General features: G+C 57.9%; 5 protein-coding genes across 45 annotated transcripts; 2 read left to right on the top strand and 3 right to left on the bottom strand.

Annotated features, from left to right (window-relative positions):
* The first annotated feature begins 32 nt into the window (after positions 1-32).
* Positions 33-6,873, top strand: MATCAP1 (microtubule associated tyrosine carboxypeptidase 1). Of its 26 annotated transcripts, none has more exons than XR_014060297.1 (9): positions 33-193; positions 521-680; positions 2,969-3,594; positions 3,677-3,820; positions 4,102-4,234; positions 5,132-5,437; positions 5,543-5,640; positions 5,833-5,944; positions 6,647-6,873. XR_014060297.1 is itself a non-coding variant. In XM_081513209.1 (9 exons), the coding sequence occupies exons 3-9, from the start codon at positions 3,025-3,027 to the stop codon at positions 6,726-6,728; spliced, it is 1,452 nt and encodes a 483-aa protein (XP_081369335.1). In that variant the 5' UTR covers positions 33-193; positions 521-805; positions 2,969-3,024; the 3' UTR covers positions 6,729-6,873. The 26 variants fall into 26 exon arrangements, 21 of the variants coding, with proteins under 21 accessions (XP_081369335.1, XP_081369339.1, XP_081369341.1 ...); XR_014060298.1 differs by lacking the exon at positions 521-680 and adding an exon at positions 728-805; XM_081513209.1 differs by having other exon boundaries at positions 521-805; positions 5,826-5,944.
* A 1,438-nt stretch (positions 6,874-8,311) lies between these two features.
* On the bottom strand, positions 8,312-12,564 carry NOL3 (nucleolar protein 3). Of its 3 annotated transcripts, none has more exons than XM_081513247.1 (4): positions 11,871-12,564; positions 9,023-9,325; positions 8,544-8,873; positions 8,312-8,451 (listed from the first exon to the last, which is right to left on the bottom strand). In XM_081513247.1, exons 2-4 carry the CDS (start codon positions 9,315-9,317, stop codon positions 8,444-8,446), a joined length of 633 nt encoding a protein of 210 aa, XP_081369373.1. In that variant the 5' UTR covers positions 9,318-9,325; positions 11,871-12,564; the 3' UTR covers positions 8,312-8,443. The 3 variants fall into 3 exon arrangements, with proteins under 3 accessions (XP_081369373.1, XP_081369371.1, XP_081369370.1); XM_081513245.1 differs by having other exon boundaries at positions 11,741-11,882; XM_081513244.1 differs by having other exon boundaries at positions 11,674-11,882.
* On the bottom strand, positions 12,491-17,378 carry HSF4 (heat shock transcription factor 4). Of its 9 annotated transcripts, none has more exons than XM_081513203.1 (13): positions 17,158-17,378; positions 16,409-16,517; positions 16,194-16,321; positions 16,033-16,098; positions 15,628-15,699; positions 15,430-15,494; positions 14,758-14,854; positions 14,369-14,496; positions 14,019-14,246; positions 13,420-13,525; positions 13,256-13,321; positions 13,050-13,119; positions 12,491-12,806 (listed from the first exon to the last, which is right to left on the bottom strand). In XM_081513203.1, exons 1-13 carry the CDS (start codon positions 17,278-17,280, stop codon positions 12,655-12,657), a joined length of 1,410 nt encoding a protein of 469 aa, XP_081369329.1. In that variant the 5' UTR covers positions 17,281-17,378; the 3' UTR covers positions 12,491-12,654. The 9 variants fall into 9 exon arrangements, with proteins under 9 accessions (XP_081369329.1, XP_081369330.1, XP_081369327.1 ...); XM_081513204.1 differs by having other exon boundaries at positions 15,974-16,098; XM_081513201.1 differs by having other exon boundaries at positions 15,628-15,703; positions 15,974-16,098.
* Positions 17,379-18,153: 775 nt separating this feature from the next.
* FBXL8 (F-box and leucine rich repeat protein 8) lies at positions 18,154-21,687 on the bottom strand. 2 transcript variants are annotated; one of them, XM_081513237.1, is made up of 3 exons: positions 21,604-21,687; positions 19,804-19,972; positions 18,154-19,209 (listed from the first exon to the last, which is right to left on the bottom strand). In XM_081513237.1, exons 2-3 carry the CDS (start codon positions 19,953-19,955, stop codon positions 18,237-18,239), a joined length of 1,125 nt encoding a protein of 374 aa, XP_081369363.1. In that variant the 5' UTR covers positions 19,956-19,972; positions 21,604-21,687; the 3' UTR covers positions 18,154-18,236. The 2 variants fall into 2 exon arrangements, with proteins under 2 accessions (XP_081369363.1, XP_081369364.1); XM_081513238.1 differs by lacking the exon at positions 21,604-21,687 and adding an exon at positions 20,756-20,868.
* TRADD (TNFRSF1A associated via death domain) lies at positions 20,967-27,500 on the top strand. Of its 5 annotated transcripts, XM_081513240.1 has the most exons (7): positions 20,967-21,204; positions 21,310-21,525; positions 24,904-25,062; positions 25,166-25,252; positions 25,970-26,247; positions 26,330-26,528; positions 26,664-27,500. In XM_081513240.1, exons 3-7 carry the CDS (start codon positions 24,912-24,914, stop codon positions 26,972-26,974), a joined length of 1,026 nt encoding a protein of 341 aa, XP_081369366.1. In that variant the 5' UTR covers positions 20,967-21,204; positions 21,310-21,525; positions 24,904-24,911; the 3' UTR covers positions 26,975-27,500. The 5 variants fall into 5 exon arrangements, with proteins under 5 accessions (XP_081369366.1, XP_081369369.1, XP_081369365.1 ...); XM_081513243.1 differs by lacking the exon at positions 25,166-25,252; XM_081513239.1 differs by lacking the exons at positions 20,967-21,204; positions 21,310-21,525 and adding an exon at positions 21,758-21,822.
* The last annotated feature ends 235 nt before the right edge of the window (positions 27,501-27,735 follow it).

Consider the following 27,735-nt stretch of genomic DNA (forward strand, 5'->3'; position numbering starts at 1 on the left):
TTCTGCCTGGCCCCACCCCAAGCCGTGTCCTCGGGCTCTTGCGGCAGCAGAGATTGACGCGAATCCGCGCTCCTTCGTTTGAGCGTGCGCGCGCCCGAGTCCGTGCGTCACCAGCGTCGGCTCCCGCGGGCTGGGCAGCCGGCGGCCTGTGTTGCGGAGCGGGAACAGCGGCGGCGAGAAGAGGATTGAACAGGTGGGGGCGCGGCACGCGGATGTAATCCCCCCACCCCCAAAAGGCTGAAAAGGCGTTCGACCGGACCCCTCCTCATCTACCTGGGAAACCCGCTCCATTGTCCACTGGCCCCGCCCTCCATTGGGCACGCCCTTTGCCCCAGCCCCCGCCACTTATTGGCTGTAGGTCACGCCCCTCCTCGATCTCCTAGTACCCATTGGCTCCTCTTCAATGTTATCTTCTTTCGGAGTTTCTTATTGGTGCAGACCACACCCTCTTATATATCACCAGACTCCGCCTTCAGTCTGGGCTCCTCCCACAACCATCTTTCATTCATTCTGCATCTAGTGCTGGGTACTTTGGTCATGGGGGTGAATGAGACCCGTACCTGCCCTCAGGGAGTTCAAGGGATGATGCTGGGGGACACGGACCTGGACAGCCTAGGGTGGTAAAGAAGCCGCTTGGGCACTGGGAGCCTCTAAGACGCTGGGAAGGCTTCCCGGAGGAGGTGAGGCCTAAATCGAGTCCTGAAGAATGATTAGGAGTTTGTTACAGAGAGACACTGGGAGGGCATTCTTGGCAAAAGGACCTGAGACATGAAAGAAACAGGCATATCCTGGTAATTCCAAAGAGGTAGGTCAAATGAAAAAAGGGGAGATAAAGAGGATTGGTACAAGTAGAGGCCTGGAGAGCAGTGAGGAATCCAGGAAAGTGTATGGTTAGTTGAGGGGAAGGAAGCCTGAGTCCCGACATCATCCAGCAGCTTGTCACTACGGAGAATGCTGGGAGGAGGGGGAGGGGATCAGAACTAGCTAGGGAAGCCAAGTGCAGGGAAAGAATGATTCCAGTTCTGAGAAGGACAAGGGCTCTCCGTTTCATTCCTTTACTGAACAACTGTTCTGGGGACACAGCTGTGAACATTTAGAAGGAGAAAACATAATAATCACATATACTGTACTTCAGATGGTGATGACTGCATTGGAGGACAATATTGTGGGGAGGGCGAGGTTCTGGTGGAGAGAGTTTAGAGGAGGTTTACTGTCTTATAGAGGGTGTGTTGGGAAGGCTTTTCTAAGATATTTGTACAGAAATCTGAGGAAAGTGAGAGTGACCCCTGCCGTTATATGAGGGGAAAGCATTCCAGACAGGGACATTTTCAGTTTGAGATGCCTGTTATACATTCAAGTAAACATGTTGAATTGAGACCTGACAACACAGTCTGAGGGGCTTCCCTGTGGTTCAGATGGTAAAGAATCTGCCTGCAATGCAGGAGACCTGGGTCGGGAAGATCCGTGGTGAAGGGAATGGCAACCCACTCCGTATTCAGTATTCTTGCCTGGAGAATTCCATGGACATAGGAGCCTGGTGGGCTGCAGTTCATAGGGTTGCAAAGAGTTGAATACAGCTGAGCAACTTACACAGAACACTAGTCTGAAGTTTATAGAAGAATTTTGGGCTGACACATTTAAAACCATGAGAGTGGATGCGATCACCCAGGGAGAGAGCATAAATGGAGAAGAGAAGTTTCCAAGTCCTGGACATTAGAGTGGTTTTTTTTTTTTTTTTTTCAGGGGAGGGGCAGGTAAGGAAGGATTTATTACTTGTAACAAGTTAGGAGAACAGCAGGGATCTTTCCCAAAGCGGTGTCTCCACATTATGGTGTTAAGAGGTTAGAAAGATAGGGATGACCAGCAAGGAAGACAAGAACAAACAGTGAGGTGGGAGAACTATGTCCCAGTGTATTGGGGAACCAAGTGGAAGATGTGGCCAAACTGAGATGAAGTCATTAACTTTGTCAAGTTCTACCAATCAACATGAAGATCATTGGTGACCTTGGTCAGGTCAGTTTTGATAGAGAGCAGGGGCCAGAAGCCCCTACTTGGGGTGGAATTTAAGACAGAACAGGAAAGAAGGAACTAGATAGAGACTGAGTATAGATGACTTGGAGTGTTGTGTTACCCTGAGAAGCAGCTGGAGGATGCAGTGAAGCTAGAAGACTATGGGCTCAGGTGAGGGTTTTGTTTTTTAAGATGGAGAAATAACAGCATGTGTTTATACTGACGGGAAGAACCTGGCAGAGTGGAAGAGACTGATAATGTAGGAGATGTAGAAAAAAGGAGAGATGCTGGAATTATGTCCCTGAGTAGACAGGAAAGTTTAGAGGCTGGAGCCTTCGGTCAGTCTCTGGGGAGAGACTGGGTTGGACTGAGCCCTGGTACAGAGTTGGGGTAACTGTTCTGACACTGGCCTTGGAAGACCACTAGGAAGATGGCTCTGATAGGAGACACCCAGGGATTGGCTGAATTTTCCCTCTGCTTACAAAAAGCTGGTTCTGATTTAGATTTGAGCAGATGGGCCAGAGGAAAGAGAGCATTCCAGGTGGAGGGACTAGCATAAGCAAGGGGCAGGCAGGCCCAATGGGCTGGAGGAGGTGGATGGAGCCGGGTGGGAGGGGCAGAGTGAGACTGAGAAAATGCCAGAGGTAGAAGGTAGTGAGACCCGCTCACCTGTCATTCTGGCAGCTGAGGCTACACTGTACTGAATTCCCAGTCTGGGTGGGCGCTGAGCACAGGGATTAGAATCATGAGTGGGGGGCTTAGGCCTTACTCTCTCAGAAGCTCATGGGCTAAGGGGATTTGAGGAACCACCATCTAAGTGGGTGTATGAGACTTCTTCCTGCTTTTGCCCAGTCCAGGGAATGGACTAACTAGAGTAGAGGTGAGGGGGCACAGGGCCTGCTGGCCCTCAGGCCACACCCACTCATTGCTGGCCTCCACATCCTTCCTGTGTCTCCAGAAGTCGACGGTGTGGGGAACTGGAGTGACCCGGCTGGATGTGACCTCCAGGACAGAATGGTGCTGGACTCAGGTGCACAGGTGTATGAGCAGGCACCCCCCAGCCCGCCAGCCAGCCCCTCCTCCTTGGGCCATAGGCCGGGGCCCTCAGACCGAGATGGGACAGCGCTGTACCCCTGGCCTCAGTCCCTGGCTCTGCCCCTGGCTCTGTCCGTCCCCTCAGCCCTGCGGCCCCGGGCAGAGAGGCAGCCCTTCTCAGAGCTGCACTTGGGCCGCCGTGGACACATGCGGCGCAGTGAGAGCACCTACACCGTGAACAGTACTGGCCGGCGGGGGGGCAGCACCCAGGGTCGGGCCCCACCTGGACGGAGACGTGACCCAGGTGGGGGCACCCTGCGTCCCGCGGCCTCCCTGCCTCACATCGCTAAGGCTCGAAAGGAGGCAGGCCGTGGTGCCAGCAAGAGCCCCTGCATGTTGGTAGCTCTGCGGCCAACCAATATGGACCGCGAGCGGGACAAGTTCTTCCAATCCCATTACACCTACAACCCACAGTTCGAGTACCAGGAACCCATGCCCACAGCTGTGCTGGAGAAATACTGTGAGGCCTCTGGACAGTTCATTCATCAGGTCAGTGCAGACTGCCCGCCTCACCCCAGCCCAGACCAACTGAGCGGTCCGGCCTGACCTGCCACTGCGGCCCTCTGTGCAGGCAGTTGGCATCATTGAGGCTGTCCTAGAGAAGTTTGGGACCTATGAACACTTCGAGGCTGCAACGGGGGGCCAACTGCTGACCAAGTGCCAGATCTGGTCCATTGTGCGCAGATACATGCAGAAGGAGGGCTGCGTCGGGGAGGTGAGCTCACGCTGCCAGCGATGCCCCTTTTCCACCTGCTCCCAACCAGACTGCCAAGCGGGCAGTGCTAGGCCCAGCTCTGTTCTGGTGGAGCTAGTGACCTCAGGCCAGTCCTGTTCCTGCCCCTGCCCCAGTCATGTGGGAGCTGGCTCCAAGCAGAGGTGGGGCAGGGTGGGTTTGTGGCCAAGTGTCCAGCCTGGCTGCCCTGTGGCATCAGCAGGTCCACCTGCCCACTGTTCCCCCGGGTTGGTGGCCATGATGCACGTCTCTGCCACCTGCAGGTAGTGGTGCAGCTGAGTGAGGACCTGCTATCCCAGGCAGTGATGATGGTGGAGAACAGCCGACCAACATTGGCCATCAACCTGACTGGAGCCCGCCAGTATTGGTTGGAGGGCATGCTGCGGCACGAGATAGGTCAGGGTGTGGTAGATGGGTGGGCTGGGATGAGAGGGGGCTGGGATGTGGTGGGGGGCAGTGAGGGGCCCCAGTAACTCCATCCCCTCTCATTCTTCCTCTTCCCTTCACTAGCAGCCACCTCCTCCCTCTAGCTCACAGAGGTAGGCTAGAACATGCCAGCCCACTTTTTGGGCTCACCCTCATTTCCTGTTCCTCTTCTGAGTATTTTTTCCTCCCTCAGCTTCCTCTCTGATTTCCCTTGTCCATGGGGCAAGACTGCTGAGGCCCGGACAGGCCAGAGGGAGAACCCTAAGGGCCCCACTAACCTAGCCAGCAGTACAGGCTTTCCACGGTGGGTGCAAGTTCAGATTCTGGGAAGGGAACTGGCTGAAGACACAGCTGGATTTAGGAGGGGACTGGCCAGGCTGGAAAGGCAGGCATAGGACACTAATTACTATTCTTCCATGTCTGTCACTCCTCGTCAAGAATCGTGTTGCTCTGGGCAAAAGGTGGTTTTTGCTGGAGATATCAGCATAAGATGGACATGCAAGGGTGTGGGGCCGGGGTGGTGTGTGAGTTCCCGGCCTCTCTAGGGGGTTGGGGTGGGGGAGCAGTGTGAGTTTCAGAGAGTTGTGTGTGTGTGTGGTCCTGGACGGGTGGGGGAGGATTCATGTGTGTGAGCCTCTGGATCCTTGGGTTTGAGTTCACCTGAAGAGGGTCTTGATGATGCCTTAGGTTGGGTGAGTATTGGGTGTGGGGTGGAGAGGCTTGTGTGAGACCCTGATTTTAGGGGCATAAAGCTATGTGAGTCGCCGGCTAGAGGTCCAGCAGGGCAGAGCAGGGCCCGGACAGGGCCAGGCAGGAAGACCCCGTGGATGCCCAGCCCAGCCCAGCCTGTTCTTTGCCTCCCCGTAGGTACCCACTACCTTCGGGGCGTGAACAACGCGCAGCAGCCGTGGCACAGCGCCGAGGGCCGGCAGCAGTACGGGCTGCGGCCAGCGAACCCCACGGAGGAGGGGCTGGCCAGCCTGCACAGCGTGCTGTTCCGCAAGCAGCCCTTCCTGTGGCGCGCGGCGCTGCTCTACTATACGATACATTGCGCTGCGCGCATGTCCTTTCGCCAGCTCTTCCAGGACCTGGCGCGCTACGTGCAGGACGCCGACGTGCGCTGGGAGTACTGTGTGCGCGCCAAGCGCGGCCAGACTGACACCTCGCTGCCCGGTGGGCACCAGACCCGGGGGATTGGCGGGGAAGTGCCTTGATCTCGGGCGGGAGGGTGAGGGTGGGGCTTTGGACCTAGGGCTCACGGCCTTCCTGTGCACACAGGCTGCTTCAGCAAGGACCAGGTATACCTGGACGGCATCGTGCGCATTCTGCGGCATCGCCAGACCATCGACTTCCCGTTGCTGACCTCGCTGGGCAAGGTGAGGGGCCACGGGGCCTTCAGAGACCCCAGCCAGCTCCCCCACTCACTGCTGTATTCCCCGAGCCTCTGGTTGGAACTCGACTGAGGACTGGGTGCCAGGCTTCTCTCGTGGGGGGAGTGTGGGTAGACTGAGCACAGGAGATGAGGTGACAGTCTGGCAGCCAATATAGGTGCTTTTTCCAGCCCACAGGTGTGTGTGTAGACACTGCAAAGGAAGTGAGCATTCCAGGCCAGAGGAGCAGTCAGGAAGGCCCGCGGAAACAGGCTGGAGAAATGGCCAGGGATCAAGCCCTTGGCACTGGGTATTTGTGCCAGGCTGAGGAAGTTGAGCTTCATCCAAAGCAGTGGGGAATCCAAGGAGCTTTAAGCGAAGGGTGGCACAGATGTTGGCTTTAGAAGGCTCTGTGTGTCATATGGGAGGAGAGGCCTAGGGAAGGGAGTGCAAGGGGAAGAGGAGGAGGCCTTTTTCATCTCTTCTGCGGCACTGATGGTGGTCCGGCATAACCCCGCAGTGGCCATGCAGTTGGAGAAGAAGGGGCAAGCTGGAGAGATCTTCAGAGAGTGAATCTTTTCAACTCAGTGGCCACTCTGAGTGGGAGGGTGACATATTCTAAGTCCCCACCCTGGTATCTGACCTAGGGGCTGTGAGAAGGGTCAGGCTGCATAAGCTGGCACCCAGGAAGGCTGGATATGAGGTGCCTAAGGCGCCTGGTATCCAGGGAAAGGTGTTCGGAAGGCAGTTGGATACCCAGATTTGGAGATGAAGTGGGGAAGCTGTACTGGAGACAGGAGTGGGGTTGTAGCACATAGATGTTAGAATAAGGTGATGAGAGAGAGAGCAAACACCCAGGATGGAGCCATGGGGTACAGAAAGTTGGGAGTGAATCAGAAGGGGAGTGGGAAGGGTTCTGGGAGCAAAGGGCTATGGACCATTGTAAGAGAGCTGGGACCAGCTGCCTGAAAACCAGGGGTCCCTGCACTGAGTCCTAGCTTTCTCCCTGCAGGTATCCTATGAGGATGTGGATCACCTCCGGCCCCATGGGGTGCTGGACAACACCCGGGTGCCCCACTTCATGCAGGACTTAGCGCGCTACCGGCAGCAGCTGGAACACATCATGACCACCAACCGGCTGGATGAGGCAGAGCTGGGCCGCCTGCTGCCTGACTGATACTGGCTGAGGGCTCTGGATCGGCCCCCAGAACATGATGCTGGCTGCTCTGTGCTTCCAAAGCCTGGGTGTTTCTTGGGGCCTGGGCAGGGCAGAAGCATTTCAGGAGGGAGGAGGGGCAACAGCAGAGAGTTTGTGCTAGCCTCCCTGGACCCCGAGGGCCAACAGCAGCATGTCAGGCAAACTAAGTCTGCCCTCCTGTCTCCAGCTGTCTGTTGAGCCGAGGAAGAGCCTGAGGGCAGGAGGGAAGCTGAGCATGGATGGGCATGGTGGGGGGTGGTTTGGGAGTAGAAACTTGTTCTTGCATGAGATGGCTTTGGGTGTCTGCGTACTCCAGTCTTTTTGTCCCCCACCTGGCCCCTTGGTGCTCCTTCAGCTTTCATGCTGTCTACCTCTCACTGGGTCCTGGTGGAGATCTCCCTTCTCTTGGGGTGACTGCCTGAGCCTGCTGTCCTGGCTTTCACACAGACTCAAGGAGCAGGGATCCTGGTAGTAGAGACCCAGCTGGGCTGGGGTGTGCTTTCCAGCATTTTGCCTCTCCCATTGTCATTGTATGTATTCCCTATTTATGTGCTGTATGTTTCTGAAAGTTCAGTGGAGGGAACAGGGCTCCTCTGGAAGGCACTGACTGTTCCTAGCTCCATCCACACACCACCACCCCTACCCTCCCTCACACATACACAGGCCTTGTGAGTCAAGCTGAGAGCTCACCTGGCCTTGCCCTCAACCCCTGCATTGGCCTCTGCTGTCCCTGTCTTTGCCGACACCCTTGCAGCTGGTCTCTGGCAGAGGTTGGCATAGGCTGGCAGCATCAACAATCAAGCCTGAGGGGCAGGCCCCCAGTGGTTCCAAGTTCTGAGCCCCTCCTCAACCAGGAGAGGTGCCAAGATGATTGTTGCTTCTAGTTTCACCTCAGACTCAGCTGTGTGAGGTTGACCCAGCCCCGCTCCCACCCTTGGCCTTAGTTTTCCCATTCAAAAACTTGGAAACACAGCTGGAAAGCCCTTATTCCTTTAGTCATTGAATATGTATAGAGCACCTTCTGTGTACCAGTTAACTGGTAAGAATCCTCACTGAGCTCCCAGTCCTGAGAAGCCAATTAAAACAATTACAATGAAGTGTGTCGGCTGCATCTACTCACAATCACTTCCTCTTTCCCTTAATCTCCCTTCCCAAGGCTGCGAGTCTAGCTTTCTCCAAGTGGAGAGAAGTACTCCATTCCTGGCCCTTTGTGCCAGTGCTAGGGCTTTCAGGGCTGGTGATGACACATGTCCTCAAATGGTTCATGAGGATAAGAGGGCCATGGAGTAGGGCCCAAGGTCTGGCCCTTGTCCCACTGGGGACCTGGGTCTGGGGTCTCCAGGGATACAGCTTGTACTGTTGAGGACAGAAATGGGCTGAGGACTGTGCCATGGGCACAGGGCTGCCCAAGTCTTTGGGACTTGAGGCACACATCCACACCCTCGTTCCTGGGCAAAGAGCCACAATCAGAGTCCAGGCTGACCCTCCAGAATTTATTCACTTTCAGTGGTACTGGGCCAGATGGAACCTTGGTAGCATCTGACCCCACCTTGGCAGGATCCCAGATCCCATCCTGCTAGGACGAAGAGTGGCCTGTCGCCGCTATGGCTTTCAGGAATCTAGAAATTATGGGAGGGGCGTGGTCATTCAGGTGGAGCCCCCCTCCGCCTCCCAGGCCACGCGCTCCCGCCAGGTTTGGGCAGCCTCACACCTTCAGACTCGTCTCCAGCCTCGAAGTCAGGCTCCGGCTCTGGTTCAGGCTCCGGCTCTGGTTCTGCCTCTGGCTCGGGTTCTGCCTCTGGCTCCGGTTCCGGATCCATTTGGGTTTCCAACTCCGGTTCAACCCCTTCAGAGGTCTCAGCTTCCAGCTCGGGCTCATCTTCCTCGAGGGTTCCGGATTGTGCTGCCTCGGAGTCCTCAGGACCCCGGGTCTCGTCGGATTCTGGAGCTCTGGGCAGCCAGGGGCACGTGGTCCCTGAGTCAGCAGCCCCGGGAGTCCAGTGGCCTGGGCATGGAGGGTCATAGCTTCGTTCCCGGTAGCCTGCGGCGGAGGTGGGAGTGTCTCAGGCTCAGTTCATCCTCTGTGGTTTCCTCTGCACATGTGCGAGCTTTGGGGAAGACCACAAATCAATGCCCCCATGCCACGCCCCCTCCTCTGACCTAGGCTCCGCCTCCCCCGCGCGCTCTCACCGGTCCCTACGTGCTGCCAGTCCCAGGCGGGGTCGGGCGCCCGCACAGTTCGCTGTGCGCAGCTCAGCAGCTCCTGGCAGGCAGCCTCGCCCTTGCTCTGCACCACCAACAACAGGCGGCGCACCCTGCGTTCGGCGTCAGGCAGCGCGTCCAGCGCCTCGTACTCGGGCCCGGTGAGCACGCCCCGTGCCAGCAGTGCATCCAGCAGTAGCCCCGAGTCCGCCTGCAGCGTCTCTACGAGGCGTTTCCGCTCGCGGTCGATCGTCTCTGATGGCCTCTCCTGGGTGTTGCCCATGGTAGGGGCTGCATGGGAGGTGGGGGGCGAGAGGTAGGGGGGGCCGGAGCTCCCCTGCTTTTGACCTCTCTCCCGGGGCCCCAGTGAACATCCGTGGCTGGGGTCTAAGTTCACCTGGATCTCTGCTGCGGTCCGCCAGCCCCGCAGGGCAGCACAGGACCGATCCTGCCTCCCTGGCCTTTTCTGTCTTATCTCTGTCTCGGGCTTCACCTTCGGTCCCTAAATGTTAGCTGTGGTGCCCCTCTCCTCCCCTAGCTACCCCAGGACCCTCATCTACTCTGACTGCTCTCCCCAAGTAGGTCCTTCCTCCTGAGCCCCTGCCACCTGTAGATCCCGCGATGGAGTCAGACCTAGTTTATCCAACCTAACTTCTCTTTCCCAACCTGCTTCCCCAACTTACAGCTTGTCCCGATAACCCACACCCAGCTTGCAGTCAAGTCCTTTCCAGTCTATCTGCCAAATACTCCTGTCAACTTCACCACTGAGTCTAGTCTTTCACTTCCAGCCTAGACCGTGCAAAGCTCCATATCTCTCCTCCTGGATCCCAAAGTGCTGAGTCTTCCCACTCCTCTCACCTACCTGAGGAAGTCCAGACCCCTTATCCGGACCCTGAGGTCCATCCTTCCAGGACAGGTCCCTGCACCCCCTCACCAATACCACCACCATGTTGGAACCCTGGTGTGGTCTCCTGGCCTCTCCTGGTTTCCTAATACCTGAGTAGATACCTGAGTCCTCTTGAGCCTTAGCTCTGATCGAGATCTTCTGACATCACCTGAGACCAAACTCTCTCCCTGCTGCCCTGGGAATGACTCACAGCCATCATCTTGAAGTATCCAGTTCCCAACTCACAAAAGCTACCAGCAAATGTCAAACTTTCACTGTTTTCCTCCATGGATCCTCCCATTTTGAGAGGCTGTCACCACCCCAACAGCAGGTGTTGGGCAGAAATTAATCTGCTTTGTTCACTTATCAACAACCAAGGGACAATAGCCCATCTCCTCTTGGGTCGTTTGACCCAGGCAGCAAGGTCCCTGGCATTAAGGGGCAGTTAGGTCAGGCCCTGGACCACTCCCTCTCTCAGTCCATCTCCCTTGGCCTTGGCTTTGTCCAAGGGTTTCATCCTCTCTTTGGGGTCCCTCCTTTACCTCCTCACCTGGCTCTAGGTCTGGGAGAGAGGATTTGGTCTTAACCTCCATCTCTCTCACTGCCTAGTGTCATGCTATGCCTCCCTGGTCATTGCACCCCTCCTAGCCATACTGAGGTGTCAGCCCTTCCCTCAGGCCATGAGCAGAGACCCTTTGCCCCTCCCTCTCCCTTCATGTCCCGTCTGTGACAAATGCTGCTCCTCCACTGACATCTCAGTGAGAATCGGCATCTCCCTCCATCCCTCATCTCCTGTAACAGTCTTTCCCAGCACCTCTGTCTCCTGTCCCATCACCCTACAGAGCAGAGACTTTGACAACTCTCTAGGGTAGGATTATTGTGCCCATTTTACAGATGAGGAGACAGGTTCAGAGAGACCAAGTGGCAGAATTGGAGTCTGACTTGCTCCAGCCTGAACTATGAGGTGTCCGGCCAAGCAGTATGTCAACCATAACTACCTGTCCCCCAACCCTCTTGGGACCACCAGAGAGAATCCAGACTATCTGTTCACCTCCCACCTCCTAGATAGCAGGCTTTCCCCCACCTCCCTCAACCACTCAGTACTGGCACTTCCCAAACTTTGTAGACACTGTTCCCTGGGCCTGGAATCCCCTTTCCCCTTCCAAGCTGTGGACCCATCCTCCAAGACTCAAATGTCCTGTCGTCCACCCCAATGCCCAATGTCCCAGCGGCAGATTGGTTCCTTCTCCTCTGTATCCCAGTGAACATCATACACCCTCACTAGGCTGACATCACTGGACTGTGTACCATGGATCCTCTGCCCTCTTGAGGTTTCTAAAACCTGTCCCCTCAATCAAGAGTGCAGGAAGGGAGGACAGAACCCTCTGAGTACAGGTGCAGAGAGGGAGCGGACATATTAGGTTGGCCCCTCCTTTTCTCTCCCTCCTCCCCAAATTATTTTCATGTTAGCTTCCTCCTCTAGTTACCCCAAGTCCTGCCTTTTGTCCTGTCTGGACAGCAGAGACCCCCAGCGAGTCTGGACCCTCTGAGATTTAATGCTCAGAATATCGAAGTTATGTCCTTCAATGGTCACAGCCCAGATTCTTCCCAGAGGACCAGGCGGCTCCAGTTAGCACGCGTGGTCGGGGGTCTCTGCCGCCCTCCCCACCTCGCTCCCTGCGCGCGTTCTTTCGCTAAGGAGCAAAAGTGGTGGGCGCCGAAGACTTCGCGCACCTGCGAACCCTTAACATACCTCCAGCCCCAGAGATAGAGTCCTGCGGAGGAGAGGGGAGGGAAGAGGAGGGGCGGGGCTCACAGACCTTCGCGCACGGTTGCTGGTGGTGAACGGGCGCGGATTTCGCCCAAACTCAGTTTCTTTTCCCTCCCCTAGCCGGGGGGGAGGGGTGAGGTGGGGCTCCCGGTCCGTGCGCTCCTGGCGGCCCCACTCACCGGTCGAGCCTCGGCGGGGCAGGAGATGACGAGGCAGAAAGGGCCTTGCGGTGTGGGGAAGGGAGCAGCAGCTGCGGCGGGGGCGGGGCGGCCAGGGCTGCCGGGAACCAGGAGGGGGTGGGGAAAGGGGGCCGTTCTTCTCGGGACGCGGGGAGGCCGGCCGCAGAAGTCGAGTACGGCCTGGCCGCGTACACACAGTCCGCTTTCCCTCATCACCCCGGGCGCGCCGGAGGAGTCAGGGTGGGGACCGTTAAGCCCGCGGACCCAAGTAGCCCAGCAATTCCCAGGCGTTTTACACCCATTCTCTCTGCCTGCACAAAGAAGGCTCAGAGAAGGAGATCAGCTTACTCAAGATCACAGAGCGGGTGCACTGCGGTGCTGGGTGTGACCCCTAAAAGCCCCGATTCCCAGAGGTCGCAGTGGCCATGCGCCAGCCCTGGATTCGCACCCGGAGGATGGGGCCTAAGCAGGAGAGCTCGGCCTCGGAGCTACCTCCGTTCTCCAAGGGTTCCTCGATTAACATTAAATCCTTGGGATCTGGACGTTTCTATGAAGGCAAAGGCGCCCCCCACCCATGACTTCTGTGCTCCCTGGTCGGTAGAGGAAAAAGAGACCAGAAACACAGAAAAAAAAATGCGGTTTTATGCAGGACTCGGGAATGGAGAGGGGCTGCCAAATAAGTGGGGCTTCACTCAGCGTCCACCAGGGGGCTCAAGGAAGCCGAGCAGGGCGTGCTACTGCCGGCCAGCCCCTCAGCAGGGCTGGCTTCGGAGTGGAGGGGGTCTCAGGGGGAGGGGTTGGCTCCCGCGCCCAGGTAGGAGGCCCGGCTCTCAGGGCTGCTGTAAATGGTTAAAGCTCCGGGCAGGCTGAGGGCTGGGCCTCCCAAAGCCGCTGGGATGTCCAGCAGGAGTGGTGCCCCGAGTGTGGAGTCCTTTCCTAGGAGAAGCGGGGCTGTACTCAGCAGGGAGAGACGGTCATCTCCTTTCTTCGGGGAAGGAGAGCTTCACTCGCCTTGCCCTCTGGTCAGTTGAGATGAAACATCCACTCTCAACCTCCCCCTCTCTCCCAGCCTGACTCTGGCGATTTCCCTCCAAAACATCGACTGCCCAGCCCACCCAATCGTGATAGCTCAAGCTCCTCAGGGTCTCCCCCAGGTCCGGGAGTCACCACAATTATTACCTGGGCCTGGAGAATTTAACCCCTTAACCGCCAGCTCAGTCTCACCCTTCTCTGGAACCAAGGGCTGCAACTGCAGAAGAGAACCCCAGGAAGCAGCTGGGGAAGGGAGCTGGGGCTTTGGCTGGGGGAGAACAGTGGTGGACTAAAGGGCTTGGCTGAGCAACCCTCAACACCCACCCCCGCCGCTCTCCCCACCTCCATCTTACCAGGGACAGCTCCATGTCTAAGTCCATCAGAGTCCATTCCCGCCCTTGGAGGCTGGGGCCCAGCACCTGGGGGGAGCTCTGGGTCAACGGTGTCCTCCCCAGGGTGCCCAAACAGCTGGAGCCCGCTGAGCCCCGTGCCCCTGCCTCACTGAACATGTACTCACATCCAGCGGCCCTGCGGGCTCCACACTTTCAGGGGGGTGCCGAAGCAGCATTGGAGGCAGCAGACTCTCTGGGCTCCGGCCTCCCCTCTCCAGGTCCAGAGGGGCCCTGTGCACAGAGAACTGCTGTTGGCCACTCCCTACATTAGGTTTCCAAGGAAGCTGGATACATCAGGATCTAAATCTGACAACATCTAGAAAGTGTTAGAAGAGGACCTCCCAACCCACACACACAGAAGGGCACAGAGAAAGTGCCTTCTGCCTCCTACCTTTGGCCTGAGGTTTGGGTTGTGTGCCTGCCCCCACCCAGGCAGTTATCAATACCAGTTATCAATACCAAACTGTCATGTACTTTACAATCGCCTCAGTGGTGGCATTTAAAATGCAGACTCCTCAGTCCTGCCACTGAGAAGTTTCCACTTTCCAGGGGCCTCTGAAGCTGGGGCTCCTTAGAGCAACTCTGCAAAATCAGGTCAGATCATGGCTGCCTCCTCAGCCACCCTGGGGCAGACAAGGCTGGGAAGTTTCAGGACTAGCTAGTGCCAGTCTAGCTGCAAAAGTGGCCCACAGGGTTTATAATCACAAATGGGCTTTCTGCTCACCTGTCAGGAACCTCCCTGGGGCCTCTTGGTTCAGGCTGTTGGGCATTCCTGGGCCCCTCAGGGCTGAAGCTCCCCTTCCCCTCCAGGATGGCCTGCACCACAGCCACAGGCAGCGGTGGGGGTGCTGTCACGCAGAAGTCACACTCGTTTGGGGCCAGGGCCAGCCCGGCCTCGCCTTCCCCCCCTGGGCTGGCTGGCTCTTCTTTGAGCAGTGCCAGGCCCTTCTCCCTGCACCAGAGAAAAGCTTCAACCAGACCCTGGCGCTGACCTCTCCCCCTATCCCAACAGCCATCTGGGCTGCCAGGCCTGCCACCCACAGCTCCCCAGAGGGCAGCCCCTGTCCCTCTTACCTCCTGCCACCACTGGAGGGGGAAAGCCTGGTCCCTTCAGGGGATGGAGAGTCTTCCGGGAGGTCGGAGATGATGGGGCCCCTGGCTCTGTGAGGGCTGCTGAGGCCCAGCGTGGTCTCTGGGAGGGGCTGTAAGTAGAAGATGAGGTTGAGCCCTTCACCTCAAGTCATAGGGTGAGCCAGAGCCCGACTGGTACCACATGGGCCAGACCTAAGAGGGAAGGCTTGAGGGGGGAGGCTTGGCCCATGCTGGGTCTGGTGGGAGGGAGGCTAGGCTCCGTCTTCTCTTCTATTTTTTTCTTTTTTTTTTTTATTCATCTCTTCTTTTCGGGGAATGGGGAAAGAGAACAGGCTCTCTATGGAGGGAAGAGAGGAGAATCAAAAACATACCGACTGGATAAAGTAGGGGTCCTGCAGGAGGGCACCAGGTAAGGGGCAGGTGTTGAATTTTGCTGGCGTTGGGCATCCCTCATCCAGCATCAAGGACCTGTGCAAGTGGCCAGGGGCACAGGCAGGGGGCTGGGCAGGTTCATCTCCCAGGCCCCTCAGCCTACACCACCGCCCTCCCACAGGCCCCAGCAGCCACGTCAGCAGAGCTGAGGCCTGTTGCCAGGGCATCAGTCACATGCTGGAGGCAGAAGGGGTTCCCCCCCCCAGAGATGGGGGCCCACTGTGGGCAGAGGAGAGGGAGGGAGCCTGGTTTGGGCCCCAGACCCTCTGCTCTTGGGATGCTTTGGGGTGAGGGGGAAGGGGATGATGGGGTGGAAATACAGGGTTAAGTCCTAGAAGTGAGGGGTCTGAGAGTCGGGGTTTTGGTGGTAGAATTAGGGGTGGGGGGAAGCCCTGGAATGGGGCTTTGGGGGAGATTGCTATGGGGTGAGGAAGACTGTAGTGCAGGGGGAAAGACTGAGGTGCTCTTGGGGAGATGGCCATGGGGTGAGGAAGACTGTAGTGCAGGGGGAAAGACAGGTGAAGGGGTTTCTGAAGGAGAAGGAGTCCTGCCTGGGGCTCTGGCAGGAAGGTCCTGGAGGGGGTGGGGGCATCTCTGGGGTTCTCACTCACAGCTTCCTCTTAGCTCCTGCGCTGCCGGACCCAGCCTGAAGTGGCCCAAAGAGGCACTGGATCAGCTGAAAAGGAAACAAAGGGTTAACTCATACTTGGGGCCTTGCCCCTCACTCTAACAAGACTCTTCCAGGGGGCTTCCAGGACTGGGCGTGGCGGGGCAGTACGTTCAGGAGTGGGGTGGGGGGAGAGGAACACCTTGCCGATGACCCGATGCTGCTGACCCTGGCTCTGCCGCAGCGTGACCACCTCTCTCCACAGGATCTCGTTCTGCCTGGGGGAAAGGTGTGGGAGGGTGCTGAGGCATCTGAGAGTTCGCCGGGTCACCACTCCCCACCCTCAGAATGGCAGGCCCGCGCCCGCGCCCTCTCTGATGATCCTCCATCCATAGTCAAGAGCCTGCCACAGCTCGGCCCACTGGTCTTGGAGGAGGCGCTGAGGCACAGGAGAGGAAAGAGCTGCCCAGAACCGTCTAGAAGCCAGTGTTCTCGCGCCCAGAGCCCCCCTTCTCCCTCCCCATCCTCCTCCGCCCCCTCCCCCGCACTGCCTGAGTTCCCGCAGCCGCGCCTCGGTGCTCTCCTGCACTCCCCGAAAAGCCTGCACCTCGCCCAGCAGCCGGCCCAGGTCCTCGGGGCGCCAGCGGCCGTCGTCGCCGCGCAGCGCGGGCACCTGCAGGTGGGAGGCACCCTCAGGTAAGGGTCGCACGAAATAGCTGTCCCACCTCCACCCGGGTTCGCTGGTCACAGTGGCTGGCCGCCCCCAACCTTGCGGCGCACGCGTTCCAGCAGTTGCTCTCGGCCGCGTACGAAGCTCGGGTGCTGGAACTCGACGTGATCCCGTTCGGGTCTCAGCAGGCCACCCTGCTCGATGCTCACCACCTTCCGAAAACCGTCTAGGGAGCGGGGCGCGGGGGCGTAAGTTGCTGAGTCCCCGCGAACCAAGTCAAGAACCCCGCGATCCTCCGGCCCTAGGGACTCACACATATTGAGTTGCCGCACGAAGCTCGCCATGTTGCTGTGCTTGAAGTATTGGGGCAGCACCTCCTTGGCGAAGCGGCTCTGGTCGCTCACGAGGAAGCTGGTCCCGCTCTGAGGGGAGCACCGCCCGCCCACTCACCGTGCGGGCGGAGACCAGACGACACGGTGAGCGGTGCCCGCCCACGGCCAAGCCAGCGGTCGGGCGCGCGCACACACAAACTCGCACTCACTCTGGAGACCGAGACTGTCATTCATGGGGATGCGGGACGAGGCCGGGCCGGAACCAGCTCTGGGGCCTATCTCGAAGCGACCACAATGAACCTCTACCCCAGCCCACCCAGACTCCCCTCTCGGTTCTCTAGGAGGAGGTGCAGAGGCCAGACTTGGGTTCCAGACCCGGATGGCTCCCAGACCCGCGTTGTGACTTTGAGGTAGAATAAGACCCAGCCCTTCCCTTCTGGTCTCTGTTTTCCCATCTGTCTGATGGGATAGAGTGGGAACTAGAAGACCTCGAAGATCCTTCGGGTGCTGGGTCTCCTTCAGAAGGCTCCTACCCTTTCCCCTGCCCGAAGGAAGTCGCCTCACCTTCATCTCCAATACCACAACCCCCGCCCAAGCCGTCGCCTACCCTAGACGGCTGAATCAAGGGACCCACAACCCCGTCCCAGGCAGGGGTTGATGAGCGTGGACGTTCACTGACGTGGAGGAATCCCGGGGACCACTGAGGAAGTCGAGGGGCCCCAGCCCTCACCGGGCTCCAGCGGATCAGGTGGTCGGTGCCCGGGTCGCCCACCAGCGCCCATAGCTTGCCAAGGAAGGCAGGCACTGGGCTGGGGCCCGGCTCCGTGGGCAGCGCGGCTGGCGCTTCCTGCATGGCGCAGTCTCGGCCCCGCTAAGCGCTCGGGCCCGGCCGCCGCGGGCTTGTCAAAGCCGCCGAAAGTGCTGCGTTTGCCGCCCGCCCCGCCCTACTCCGCCTCCCGGCGCCGGGTCAGGCGGGGGCCACGTGCGAACTGGCGGGGCGGGGCTCTGGCCGCGGCCGCCGCACCAGCGGACCGAAAGGGCAATACGGGATCGGATGTGCGTGGGGGCAGGGTGCAGGAGGGAGGGAGACCTGAGTTCGAGTCGCACCCTTCTCAGGCCCGCTGTTTGCTCCTGTGTTCTTCGGGAGAAATCGAGCGTACACAGCCTGATGTAGGCTGGGAAAGTCCTATAAAGCGATGGAATGGGCACAGTCAAGCCTCGGGTAGAGGGGCAGATAGGAGCAGGCGAGGGTGGAGAAGAGAAGGGACACCCTCCCGCGGAACCTGGGACGCTGTCATTCCGAAGATGCCAGGACCCCAACCCTGACCGCTGCAGCCGCACCGGTAGAAATGGATCTGGAGGTCTTAAACCCTCCCTACCCCTCTTCCAGCCTCTGTCAGTTCAGAGCAGACCCGGCCCTTCACAGGACGCAGAGATAATGCTTGATTTGTTTATTACACACTCACCCCAGAGGCACTAACACACACACCGCTGAGGCACAACTTGAGCCAGTGCCCTCCCCCCACGCCAGGGCCGCCGAGCTAGCGACATGTTTGCAGAGGACTGGGGCTGGAGGAGGGTGATCCCTGTACTGCGGGGACAGCGGGTGTCTGCAGATGTTGAAAGCAACGAGTGGGCTCAGGGCGCCCTGGACCGGTACCGACGCCCCTTCATAGGCTCCAGTCCTAGAGAGGGACAAGACGCAAGAGTCCCAAAGGAGATGGCTAGCAGCTGGCCCGCCCCTGGGCAAACCCACGCAGCATTTCAGAGGACACACGTCCGCAGAGAGCGGAAAGAGCGTTTGTCCCATCAAGCCACAAGCGTGGGCCGCCAGGGATGGGGCTCCCGCGTTAGCTTGAGCGTGTAGCTGCGCAGGCGCGGACAGCGCGCGCGGAAGGCGTGCAGCACGGAAGGTCGCACCACGCAGAAGCAGTGCACCTCGCGCAGGCCCGCGCAGCGCGCTGCCAGCTCCTCCAGTGCGGCGTCCAGCTCGGCAGAGGCGGCGGCTCGCACCTCAAGCGCGCGCAAGGTTGCGGCGTAGTGGCGCGCCGCGAAGCGCACTGGGCCTACAGTGTCCCCAGAGAGGCTGAGGCGCAGTGCAGCCACGGGTACGGCTGGCTGCAGGACGCGCGTCACGCTCTCTGCAGACAGCGCCGGCTCTAGCTCCAGCTCTACCTCCAGTCCCCGGTGGCGGCGGCTCAACGCAGCCCAGGCTTCATCAGGCAGGGGGGGCGCGCGTGCGTCTTCCGGACACGCGCACCGCAGGGTGAGGAGCTCGAAAGGCGCGCGCTCTGGCGCCGCAAGTGCCTCGAGCGCGGTGCGCGACAGGCTGGCCAGGTGCAGGCCAAGGGCGCGCAGGCAGGGGCAGGCCTCTAGTAGCTCGAGCACGGAGCCCGGCCCCACGCTGCCCACCAGCGTTCTGTTATCCAGGAAAAGGCTGCGGAGCTCCGGACAACCGTGTGCCACCTGCAGCACCAGCGCATCGTCCAGTGAGAAGGGCAGGCGCCGCAGGTCGAGGTGGCGCAGCGCGCGGGCCGCCCCACAGAGGGCGTGCACCGCGTCCAGGACGTCGCGGCCGGCGTCGAAGAGCGGCTTTTCTCCGCGGCACTCCAGGCACAGGCCTCGCAGCCCGGGGGTACGGCCCGCCAGTGCAGTCAGTAACTCCGTGGCCGCCCTGCGACTCGACTTCCTCGACGGCTCAAATTCCAGCCATAGATTCTGAACGTGGTCCAGGCAGGCGGACAGATACGGCGGCAGCATGCCTTCCAGCTCACAGTCGCAACTTGGGGGTATAGTGGTGGAGAAAAGGCATCGGCCGGCCAAGTCCCTGCGACCTGCCGAGAGGTCTCTAACCCACCCCTCTCTCTGGGTTCCGGTTACCATCCCCACTTCCTGCCCCCTACCCACAAACCTCTCTGTTCCGACCGTGCCTGGTCGCTCCTAGGTAGGCTACGAGGGAACACTATCCCTTGCTTCAGACGCATCTGCCGCCAGTTGAAACCATGCCAGAGAGAGCCAGGATATTTTAGAAAATGGGCTTTCTCATTGGTCTTTCAGGAGGCGGGGCGGGGCCTCTGGGCTGCCATATTCACATTTCGCCTGTCATTTCTCAGTTGAGTGAGGAAGTAATTAAATCTCTCTGCCTTAATTTTTTATCTGTGCGATGGAGATAATAATACTGCCCGTCCATCACATAAAGTGTTTGTGAGGATTAAAAAGATTGGTATACGTAAGGCCCTTAGAAGAATGGTTGATACACAGTAGGTGGCCAATGTTAGAAATGACGCTTTTTAATATGGGGAAGAGTCACTGCATCTCCCCAACCTCTGACTCTACCAAGACTGAGAGAAGGTGGGAGGGGGAAGAGCCTGCTCACCTGATGCTAGTGTCGTGCCACACAGCGCTGCAGGTGGCAGCGGCAGCCCAAGCTCTGCAGACCCTCGCTGCAGCAGCGCGGTCGGGCAGGGGCAGGTGGCGGAAGATGAGCGCCAGCACCTCCTCCGGCAGCTGTTTTCCAGGCTCGGCCATGACCAGGTGGGGCCTCCCTGCAGAAAGGCCACAGTGTTGAGGGGAACACCTGGAGCCTATGTGTAGAAATGCTTGAGGCCCAGGATCCGCTATGTAAATTTGCAGAGCCCAGTGCAAAATGAAAATGTGGGTCTCTTTGTTTAAAATATTATCGAGAAGGGTACTCTTTCTGCCCCCTTCTGATGCCTATGTCAGAAGCTTTCTCTATCTCCTTTATACTTCAATAAAACTTTTTAAAACATAAAATATTATCGAGGATTTCAAGACCGTGACAGCAGAGCATTTAACCAAGCTATTAAACCAAGCCTGGGGCTCCGTACACAGATCTCAGACCCATGAAGTCTGCCTGGGATGCCAAGCATTTCTGATTCTTCCTTTAAACTACGTTCTCACTTGTTGAACAAATCCACGTTTTATACTCTGTTAGAAGGAACTCAACCACGACCCGTGCACCAGGTTGATAAAGCCAAATACCCGGATTTGGGACGATGCTGTCAGTTCTCCTAGTCAACAGTCTTCTCTGAGGAAGTTGGAGGGCCACTGCCCAGGCCCTGACTCCAGACCACCACGTCTTCCCCAACCCCTCGCCCCAGTCCCCCTCTACCGCACCATCACGGCGGCCAGAGAGCCCGGACTGGTCTCACAGAGGTCACTGAACTGGTTGCCTCCCAACTTAGACCCGGAGTACTTCGGGAACGACCGAGCCCAAACACCAAGGGCCATTGAAATGGCTTCTCAAAGGGCGCTGGGCACCAGAATCACCCGGACATTTGTTCACACCACAGATTTCATGGCCCCACCTACTAAATCAAGCTCTCCTCAAACAGCAGGGCTCAGGAATATGAATTTCAACAAGCGCAGGTGTATGCCAGGTCCCAAGTTGAGAAACCCGGTCCTAGCCCCACCCGTCACTAGAGAGTGACGTTAGGGTTAATAGGGCGGGAGCATTAAGGAAAACTTTTAATTGGCAAGGACCAGGAGCCAATCAGGAAGCAGAGATGCGGGTGGGGCGTAGCTGAATTCGCAAGGAGAAGGGAGGCTCCTTCCTCCACTTCACTGGGGGAGACAACTTGGGTTCTTCCAATGAGAGGCCAGCAAGGCGGAGAAAATCTTGGGGTTGTGGGGGCCTGAGGGACCCTGGGTTCAAATTCCGATCCTGAACCCTGAGCAGCCCAGGCACCCGTTGGGCGGTTTAGGCTCAACTGGAATTCCGCAGACCCACATCAGAGCGCGGCCTTTATTGGAGACTGTGCGTCCTTTTTGAAGTTGCCAATTTTAGTTTAAGGTGCTTAAACGCTTCTGTACACAACGTTTGACGCCACTGGCCAGTTTTCTATTTTCCTATATTTTCTAGGCTAACGGTCCCTGCTGGAATTTGTGTCTCGAGTACCCGGGAGTTTCTGATACCCTCCGCCACACTTGAACTTGGCACCCAGTTCAGAGTGTCAGGTAGAATCAGAGATCAGGGATTTTCGAACTCGACCACCCAGAAGAGGACGCCCCCTCGTTGCTCCGTCTGTTACCCGCTGGAGGAAGAGGATCGGCTCTCACCCTGGGGCCCTCCGGCCTAGTAAGAACCGCAAGTCCTCGAAGTCCCTTGCCACGGGCAGTTCCGCCTGCTGTTTGACCTCAGGCGCCAGTGTCTTACCTGCGCAGTGGATCGGGTGGGCTTTGCCCAGAGGCTGGGGACTGGCAGCAGAGGACGGTGGCGGGAAGGAACCGCGGGGAACCCGGGGGGCGGGACGCCAGGAAGGACGGGGCGGCTCGGACTGGGGCACCGCCCCTGCTCTCCGCGCACACCCGGAAGCAGCGCGAGTTCAGTGGAAGCCGGCGGGCGTGGGAATCCAGGCCGGGCCAAGGCGGCCAGGTTAGTGCAGAGGGTGGGTGGGCTTTCCGTTGCCTGCAGGAGCCGAGGCGGATCCTGGCTCAGGAGCACGGGCGCGGTGCGGTTGTAACCGGCGGCTGCTCGGGTCAGGTGGTGGTGGAGATGGTGGCCTATTGGGCTGTTTCCGTAGGAGGTTGGAGAGAGGGTACCGACGTTGGCCCCTGCGAGTGCCTTGTCCCAGCTAGGGGCTTTCAAGGGGCGGCAGGGCCCTGTGGGTGAGAGGACGGGGTGGGGCTGGTTCTGAACAGACATTCGAGTAGAAACCCCTTGCAGGTCAGAGCCAGTAGCAAGCGCGAAACTCCAGCAGGAGGGTGGGCTAGTGGGAGGCCGGGGAGCTCCCCTCTAGAGCTCGTGTGAGGCTCTGCTTGAGTAGGTGCTGGGACTCGCCGCTTTTCGGTCCTTGAGAGGCCACGCCCGCAGGTCGTCACCGCCTAGCCGGCCAGAAGTGGGGCTACTCAGGGCTGTTATTGTTGTTCAGTTGCTAAGTCGTGTCCGACTCTTTGCGACCCCATGGGCTGTAGAACGCCAGGCTTCCCAGTCCTTCACCATCTCTCAGTTTGCTCAAACTCATGTCCATTGAGTCAGTGATGCCATCGAACCATCTCATCCTCTGTCAGTGTTAATGGAGCGCTGCGCCGGCTGGCTACCGATGGCAGGGGCATATTTTCCTGAGTCGGTACCCACGTGTCCCTTGCGGTCTCAGCCCAGCTAAGGGTTCCCAGGATCCCGGCGGGCCCCGTTGGTAAGAGAGGCGGACTCCAGGTGGGTGGGGCGCGGGGCTTCCCGAGGAGGGGCTTCTGTGAAGGGGCACAAAGTTCCCAAGGGGGCTTAGCGAGCCAAGGCCCGCCCCTCACCCCGCCCCACCCTTGCCACTTCTCAACAGCTATCAGGCTGTTTGACTTCTCCCGTTCCAGTCCTAGAGTATGACAGAGATTCTTCCCTCCTCTTGGTTTGAAGTGTCTCCCAGGCAGGCCAGTTGGGCAGAGGACTGTCTGGTCCTGCCCTTACTTACCCACCCTATGGAGTCAGCACCCTCCAGTCATGGGGCTAAGAAGATGTCAAAGAGGAAATGTTTTGGGGCCAGGTTCCCACTTCTCCACTCTGGGCTAATACCCCAGGACTTACCACTTGTCTCTCTACTGCTCTTGGTCGCAGTTGTCATCTACCCCGTTTTTGTTTTGTTGTTTTTTAAGAAAAACAAATATGCCTTTTTAATACAAAAGAAATGTCTCTATTTCACATAAAGTAGGATATTTAAATAAAATGAAAATAAAAATCACCCCAACCTCCCCCTTCCCCAAGAGAAATAAACAATGCTAATTTCGTGTTAATTTCTATTGTTTTTGGATAAACACACAAGTATTAGTAAGTTTTCTACCAAAAAATTATGGGGGGAGCTGGTCAAAAGGTATGTTCCCTGTGCTCAAACTCAGGGTAGGGTTCTCAGGTATCATTCTTCCTGCCAGGTCTGGGTGAAGGTGGAGGGTGCCATTTCTCTTTTCCTTTATTATTACTATTTTTTAAATTTGCCAGCTGCACCGCACAGCTTGAGGGATCTTAGTTCCCTGATCAGGGATTGATCCCAGTCCCCTGGCAGTGAAAGCACTCAGTCCTAACCACTGGACCACCAGGGAATTCCCTTGAACCCATTTTTCTAGGAAAAAGGTATGATGTTGCCTCAGGTAAGGTCTGAAGGAAGAGGCAGGGCAGTTTTCCACCTGTTGCTCATGGTGCTGTAGCTGAGAGGCCACTGACAGGCCAGTGCCATGGTTCCCTGACTGAGAATTTTGCTCCTTGATCTAGAGCTAGGGTTTTGTCGAAGATAGATTAGAGGAGACGCTAATGCCAAGGGTCCTGACTGTGTTTGGACAGAGAAGGAGCCTGTAACAGAACAACTTGAAAGGTGTCAGACAAGAGACTATCTCCAAGAACCTGAGACTAAAAAGGAATGATTTAGTTCACATAACAGAAAAGTCCAAGATGCAGCTAGAGCCGGGGACATGGTGTGGTTAGGGGTGCACTTCTTCATCTCTTGGCTCTGTAGCTTTCTGCTCCAGTTTCATTCTCAGTCAGGCTGAGAATGGCAAAGGAGACCTACCCTTCCTTCTAGCTCAGCTTCAAGATAGGAAAGGGAAACTTGTTCCTCTTTCCTGTTGGTTTAGTTGCTAAGTTGTGTCTGACTCTTATGAGTCCATAGACTGTAGCCACCAGGCTCCTCTGTCCATGGAATTCTCTAGGCCTGAATACTGGAGTGGGTTGCCATTTCCTTCTCCAGGGGATCTTCTCAACTCAGGGATTGAACCAGGCCTCCTGCATTGAAGGCAGACTCTTTACTGACTGAGCCAACAGGAAAGCCCAAATTGCAGGTTGATTCTGATAGGTCCAATATGAATCCTATGCCCAACTCAGAACAAACCATTTCAGGAAGGTGAATGGAAGATGCAGATTGGCTAGGCTGGACATCAGGAGCCAGGTTAGCCCTTCCAACAGGCCTGTGGATTGAGAAAAGGGAAGAGGGAAGTCCCCAGAGGTCAGTCAGGACTGGGGGAGAGAATCTGGGCAGGCGCAAACTACAGTTGTCCTTTGAAGTGAAGCCAGGAGGTACAGCAGGAATGCCAGCAAAGAAACCTAAGTTGGGGGGGGGGGGGCTGTGGGATCCCTGTGGGGATGCTCGAATTTGAACTGAAGGCATACCAGGACATGAGTCTGGTTGTGCTGTGGGGTGTGGGCACCATCCAGGAGGAGGGCGTCTCCAGTCAGCTTTGAAAAGAAAGACACCCTCCCCTGAGGAGGGGGCAGAACTTCTTTGCTTTTACTGCAACATTGTCCCTCTCCTCTCTTACCCCTGTGACCCTGGGCTCTTTCTCAGAGAAGGCAGTGGAGGGACAGTCCTGACTACAACTCAGCCTGGCTGAGGCCAAAAGCACAAGGAGCTGCCCAGGGGATTATGAACTTACCTTCACAAGTGTGCCAGCTGGGTGGGAACAGGTGGGCCATGTGGGAATGGAAAGCTGTCTCCAGGGCTGGGCCAGGGGTGATCTGAATGCCTAACTCTGTCCCCAGGAGGCGAGATGGCAGCTGGGCCAAATGGGCTTGAGGAGTGGGTGGGCAGCGCATACCTGTTTGTGGAGTCCTCGCTGGACAAAGTGGTCTTGTCTGATGCCTACGCTCACCAGCAGCAGAAAGTGGCAATGTACAGGGCGCTCCGGACTGCCCTGGCAGGTGTGTAGCTGGGCAGGTACTTGGGGAAGAAAGGGCAGCCTGGGGCCTTTTGTGGGTGGGGCCAGGGACTGAGACACCCCCCCCCCCCCCGCCACCTCTGTAGGCTTGTGCTTAATCACTGCTTTGAGGAAAAGATTCCTTGGGGATGACAGGAGGAGGATGCCTGGTTATGTAGGGTCTTTCTTCTCTGGTACGCATAAGTGCCCTTGGATATAGACTTGTGTCCCTGTGTCTGTGTAGAGTCTACCTATGTGTGCACTAATATCCCCCTACTCCATGCCTCCCAACCCCAGATCAGGCCGCTTGCTCACTGCTTTCTATTAATCTTACCACTCTCTCTCTTCTTTTCCTCTCTCACTGCAGCACTCCTTGCTCGAGACCCTTCCCCAGTACTTCCCTTTCCAGCCTACTTTTCCCATCTCAGGGCAGAGGCCACAGGAAGTTGAAGCTGCTTGGGGGATCTGGCCCCAGCCTCAGAACAGTGAGAGCCCCTCTCCTTGGGAGGGGGGCAGCAGTACTAGGAGGCGGAAGACCTGAGACCTCCCGCCCACTGCATGGCCAGCTGCCTACCCAGAGGTCTTGGCTGCCCAGGGCAAATGCCCCTTTCTACGCTGCAAAGTCTCTTCCACGTCCCTTTTGCCCACCCTCATTTGAGGCTTCAGGGATGCAGCGAGTGGCACCCACTCCGTCTCAGGGTGATCCCTGTGATAGGTCCTGGCATTTATTCTGGGTTGTTGCTGTTTGCCTCACCATTCTGCTTCCCAGCTGGGAGCTCTGGGGGATACCTGCGCCTCTAGGTGTCTGGGGGTAGGGAAGGCGTCTGATCTCGGGCTTCATTCCTTCTCCGGCCTCATGGAGCATGGCCCCGCATGGGGACCGCATGGCGCCTGTCTGCCCACCTCCACAGAGAGTGGCGGGAGCCCCGATGCGCTGCAGATGCTCAAGATCCACCGCAGCGACCCACAGCTGATCGTGCAGCTGCGTTTCAGCGGGCGCCAGGCGTGCGGCCGCTTCCTCCGCGCCTACCGCGAGGGGGCGCTGCGAGCCACACTGCAAGGGTGCCTGGCTGGGGCACTGGCCCTGAACTCGGTGCCGTTGCAACTGGAATTGCGCGCTGGCGCCGAGCAGCTGGATGCCTTGTTGACCGACGAGGAGCGCTGTTTGAACTGCATATGCGCCCAGAAGGTGCGGCCGGGCTGGGGTCAGGGTGGGGTGGGGAGGGAATTCGCTGCTGAGACCCCCACCAACGCCGCACTCTCCTCTCTAGCCTGACCGGCTCCGGGATGAGGAACTCACCGAGTTGGAGGATGCGCTCAGGAATCTGACGTGCGGCTCGGTGGCGGGCCGAGGGGGCGACGTGCAAGGCACTGCAGCCCCCTCGCAGTCTCTGGCTCCTTCTCCGCCAGAGGAGAAACCGCCACCAACGCCGCCTGGCCAGACTTTTTTGTTCCAGGGTCAGCCCATAGGTGAGACTCCCGGAGAGAGGGAGAGGCAGGATCCTCAGGAGGATGAAGCTTGGGGAGGGGCGAGGTCTGGGCAGGGTAGTCCCAGCGGGAATGGAAGGGTATCCCGAGCTCACTCCCTCCCCACTCTTTCTGCAGTGAACCGGCCGTTGAACCTGCAGGATCAACAGAAGTTCGCCCGCTCAGTGGGCCTCAAGTGGCGCAAGGTGGGGCGCTCTCTGCAGCGCAGCTGCCGCGCGCTGCGGGACCCGGCGCTGGACTCACTGGCCTATGAATACGAGCGTGAAGGGCTGTACGAGCAGGCCTTCCAGCTGCTGCGGCGCTTCGTGCAGGCCGAGGGCCGCCGCGCCACGCTGCAGCGCCTGGTGGAGGCGCTCGAGGAGAACGAGCTCACCAGCCTGGCGGAGGACTTGCTGGGCCTGGCGAATCCTGATGGCAGCCTGGCTTAGGCCGAGTACCAGAGAAAGGGGAGGTCGGTCAGTTGCCCAGCCAGGGCTTGGAGCACCGTAGGGTCCCTTCTGCTGCTACTGCTGACCTCTTGTCCACCACACGACTCTGAGACCATACTTAGCAACCCCACTTAGCTGAGTTGCTGGAGCTGCTGTGCAGAGATGATGGCGGCCCTCTCCAGGAGTCAGACAAGCACCCACCATGTCTGCTGTGGTGCCACTGGGTGTTGTGTTCTAGATACTAGGACAGAGACAGAGTGAATAGGTCTCTATCCTAGTATCTAGAACAGACCTGCTGCAAGGTCTGCTTCACCTTCTCCCACCCTAGAAGAAGGGCTTTCAGCCAGACTTTACCTCTTCATTCATTATTATTCATTAAGGACATGTTGTATCCTAGGCATCATCCTGGTGCTGCAAATACTGTGGTGAACAAGACACACGAATCTTGTCTGTCGTCAGTTCACAGTCAGTGTGGGACTCTGAATATAAAGTAATAAAATACTACCCATTTTTTGGATGTGAAAAATACAAGGCGTTGGAACAACTGAGCAGGGGCCTAGCCCAGGTTAGGGGTTAGGCTTCCTTAGGGAGAAATGAGTGTGAATATGGGGGGGATGGAATGAGAGAAGGGCAGTATTCTTGACATGGCCAGCCTCAGGTGAAGTCTTGAGGAAGGTGAGAGGGAGGGATGTTAGAACAGAAGGTTTACAGGGGCTGGATCTAGGAGTGGGTGGATTTGCATAGACCCATTGGAGAGTGGG

The sequence above is a fragment of the Giraffa tippelskirchi genome, chromosome 7 (genome assembly GCF_054371585.1).
Source record: "Giraffa tippelskirchi isolate mGirTip1 chromosome 7, T2T-mGirTip1v1.2.pri, whole genome shotgun sequence".
Classification (NCBI taxonomy): Eukaryota; Metazoa; Chordata; class Mammalia; order Artiodactyla; family Giraffidae; genus Giraffa; species Giraffa tippelskirchi.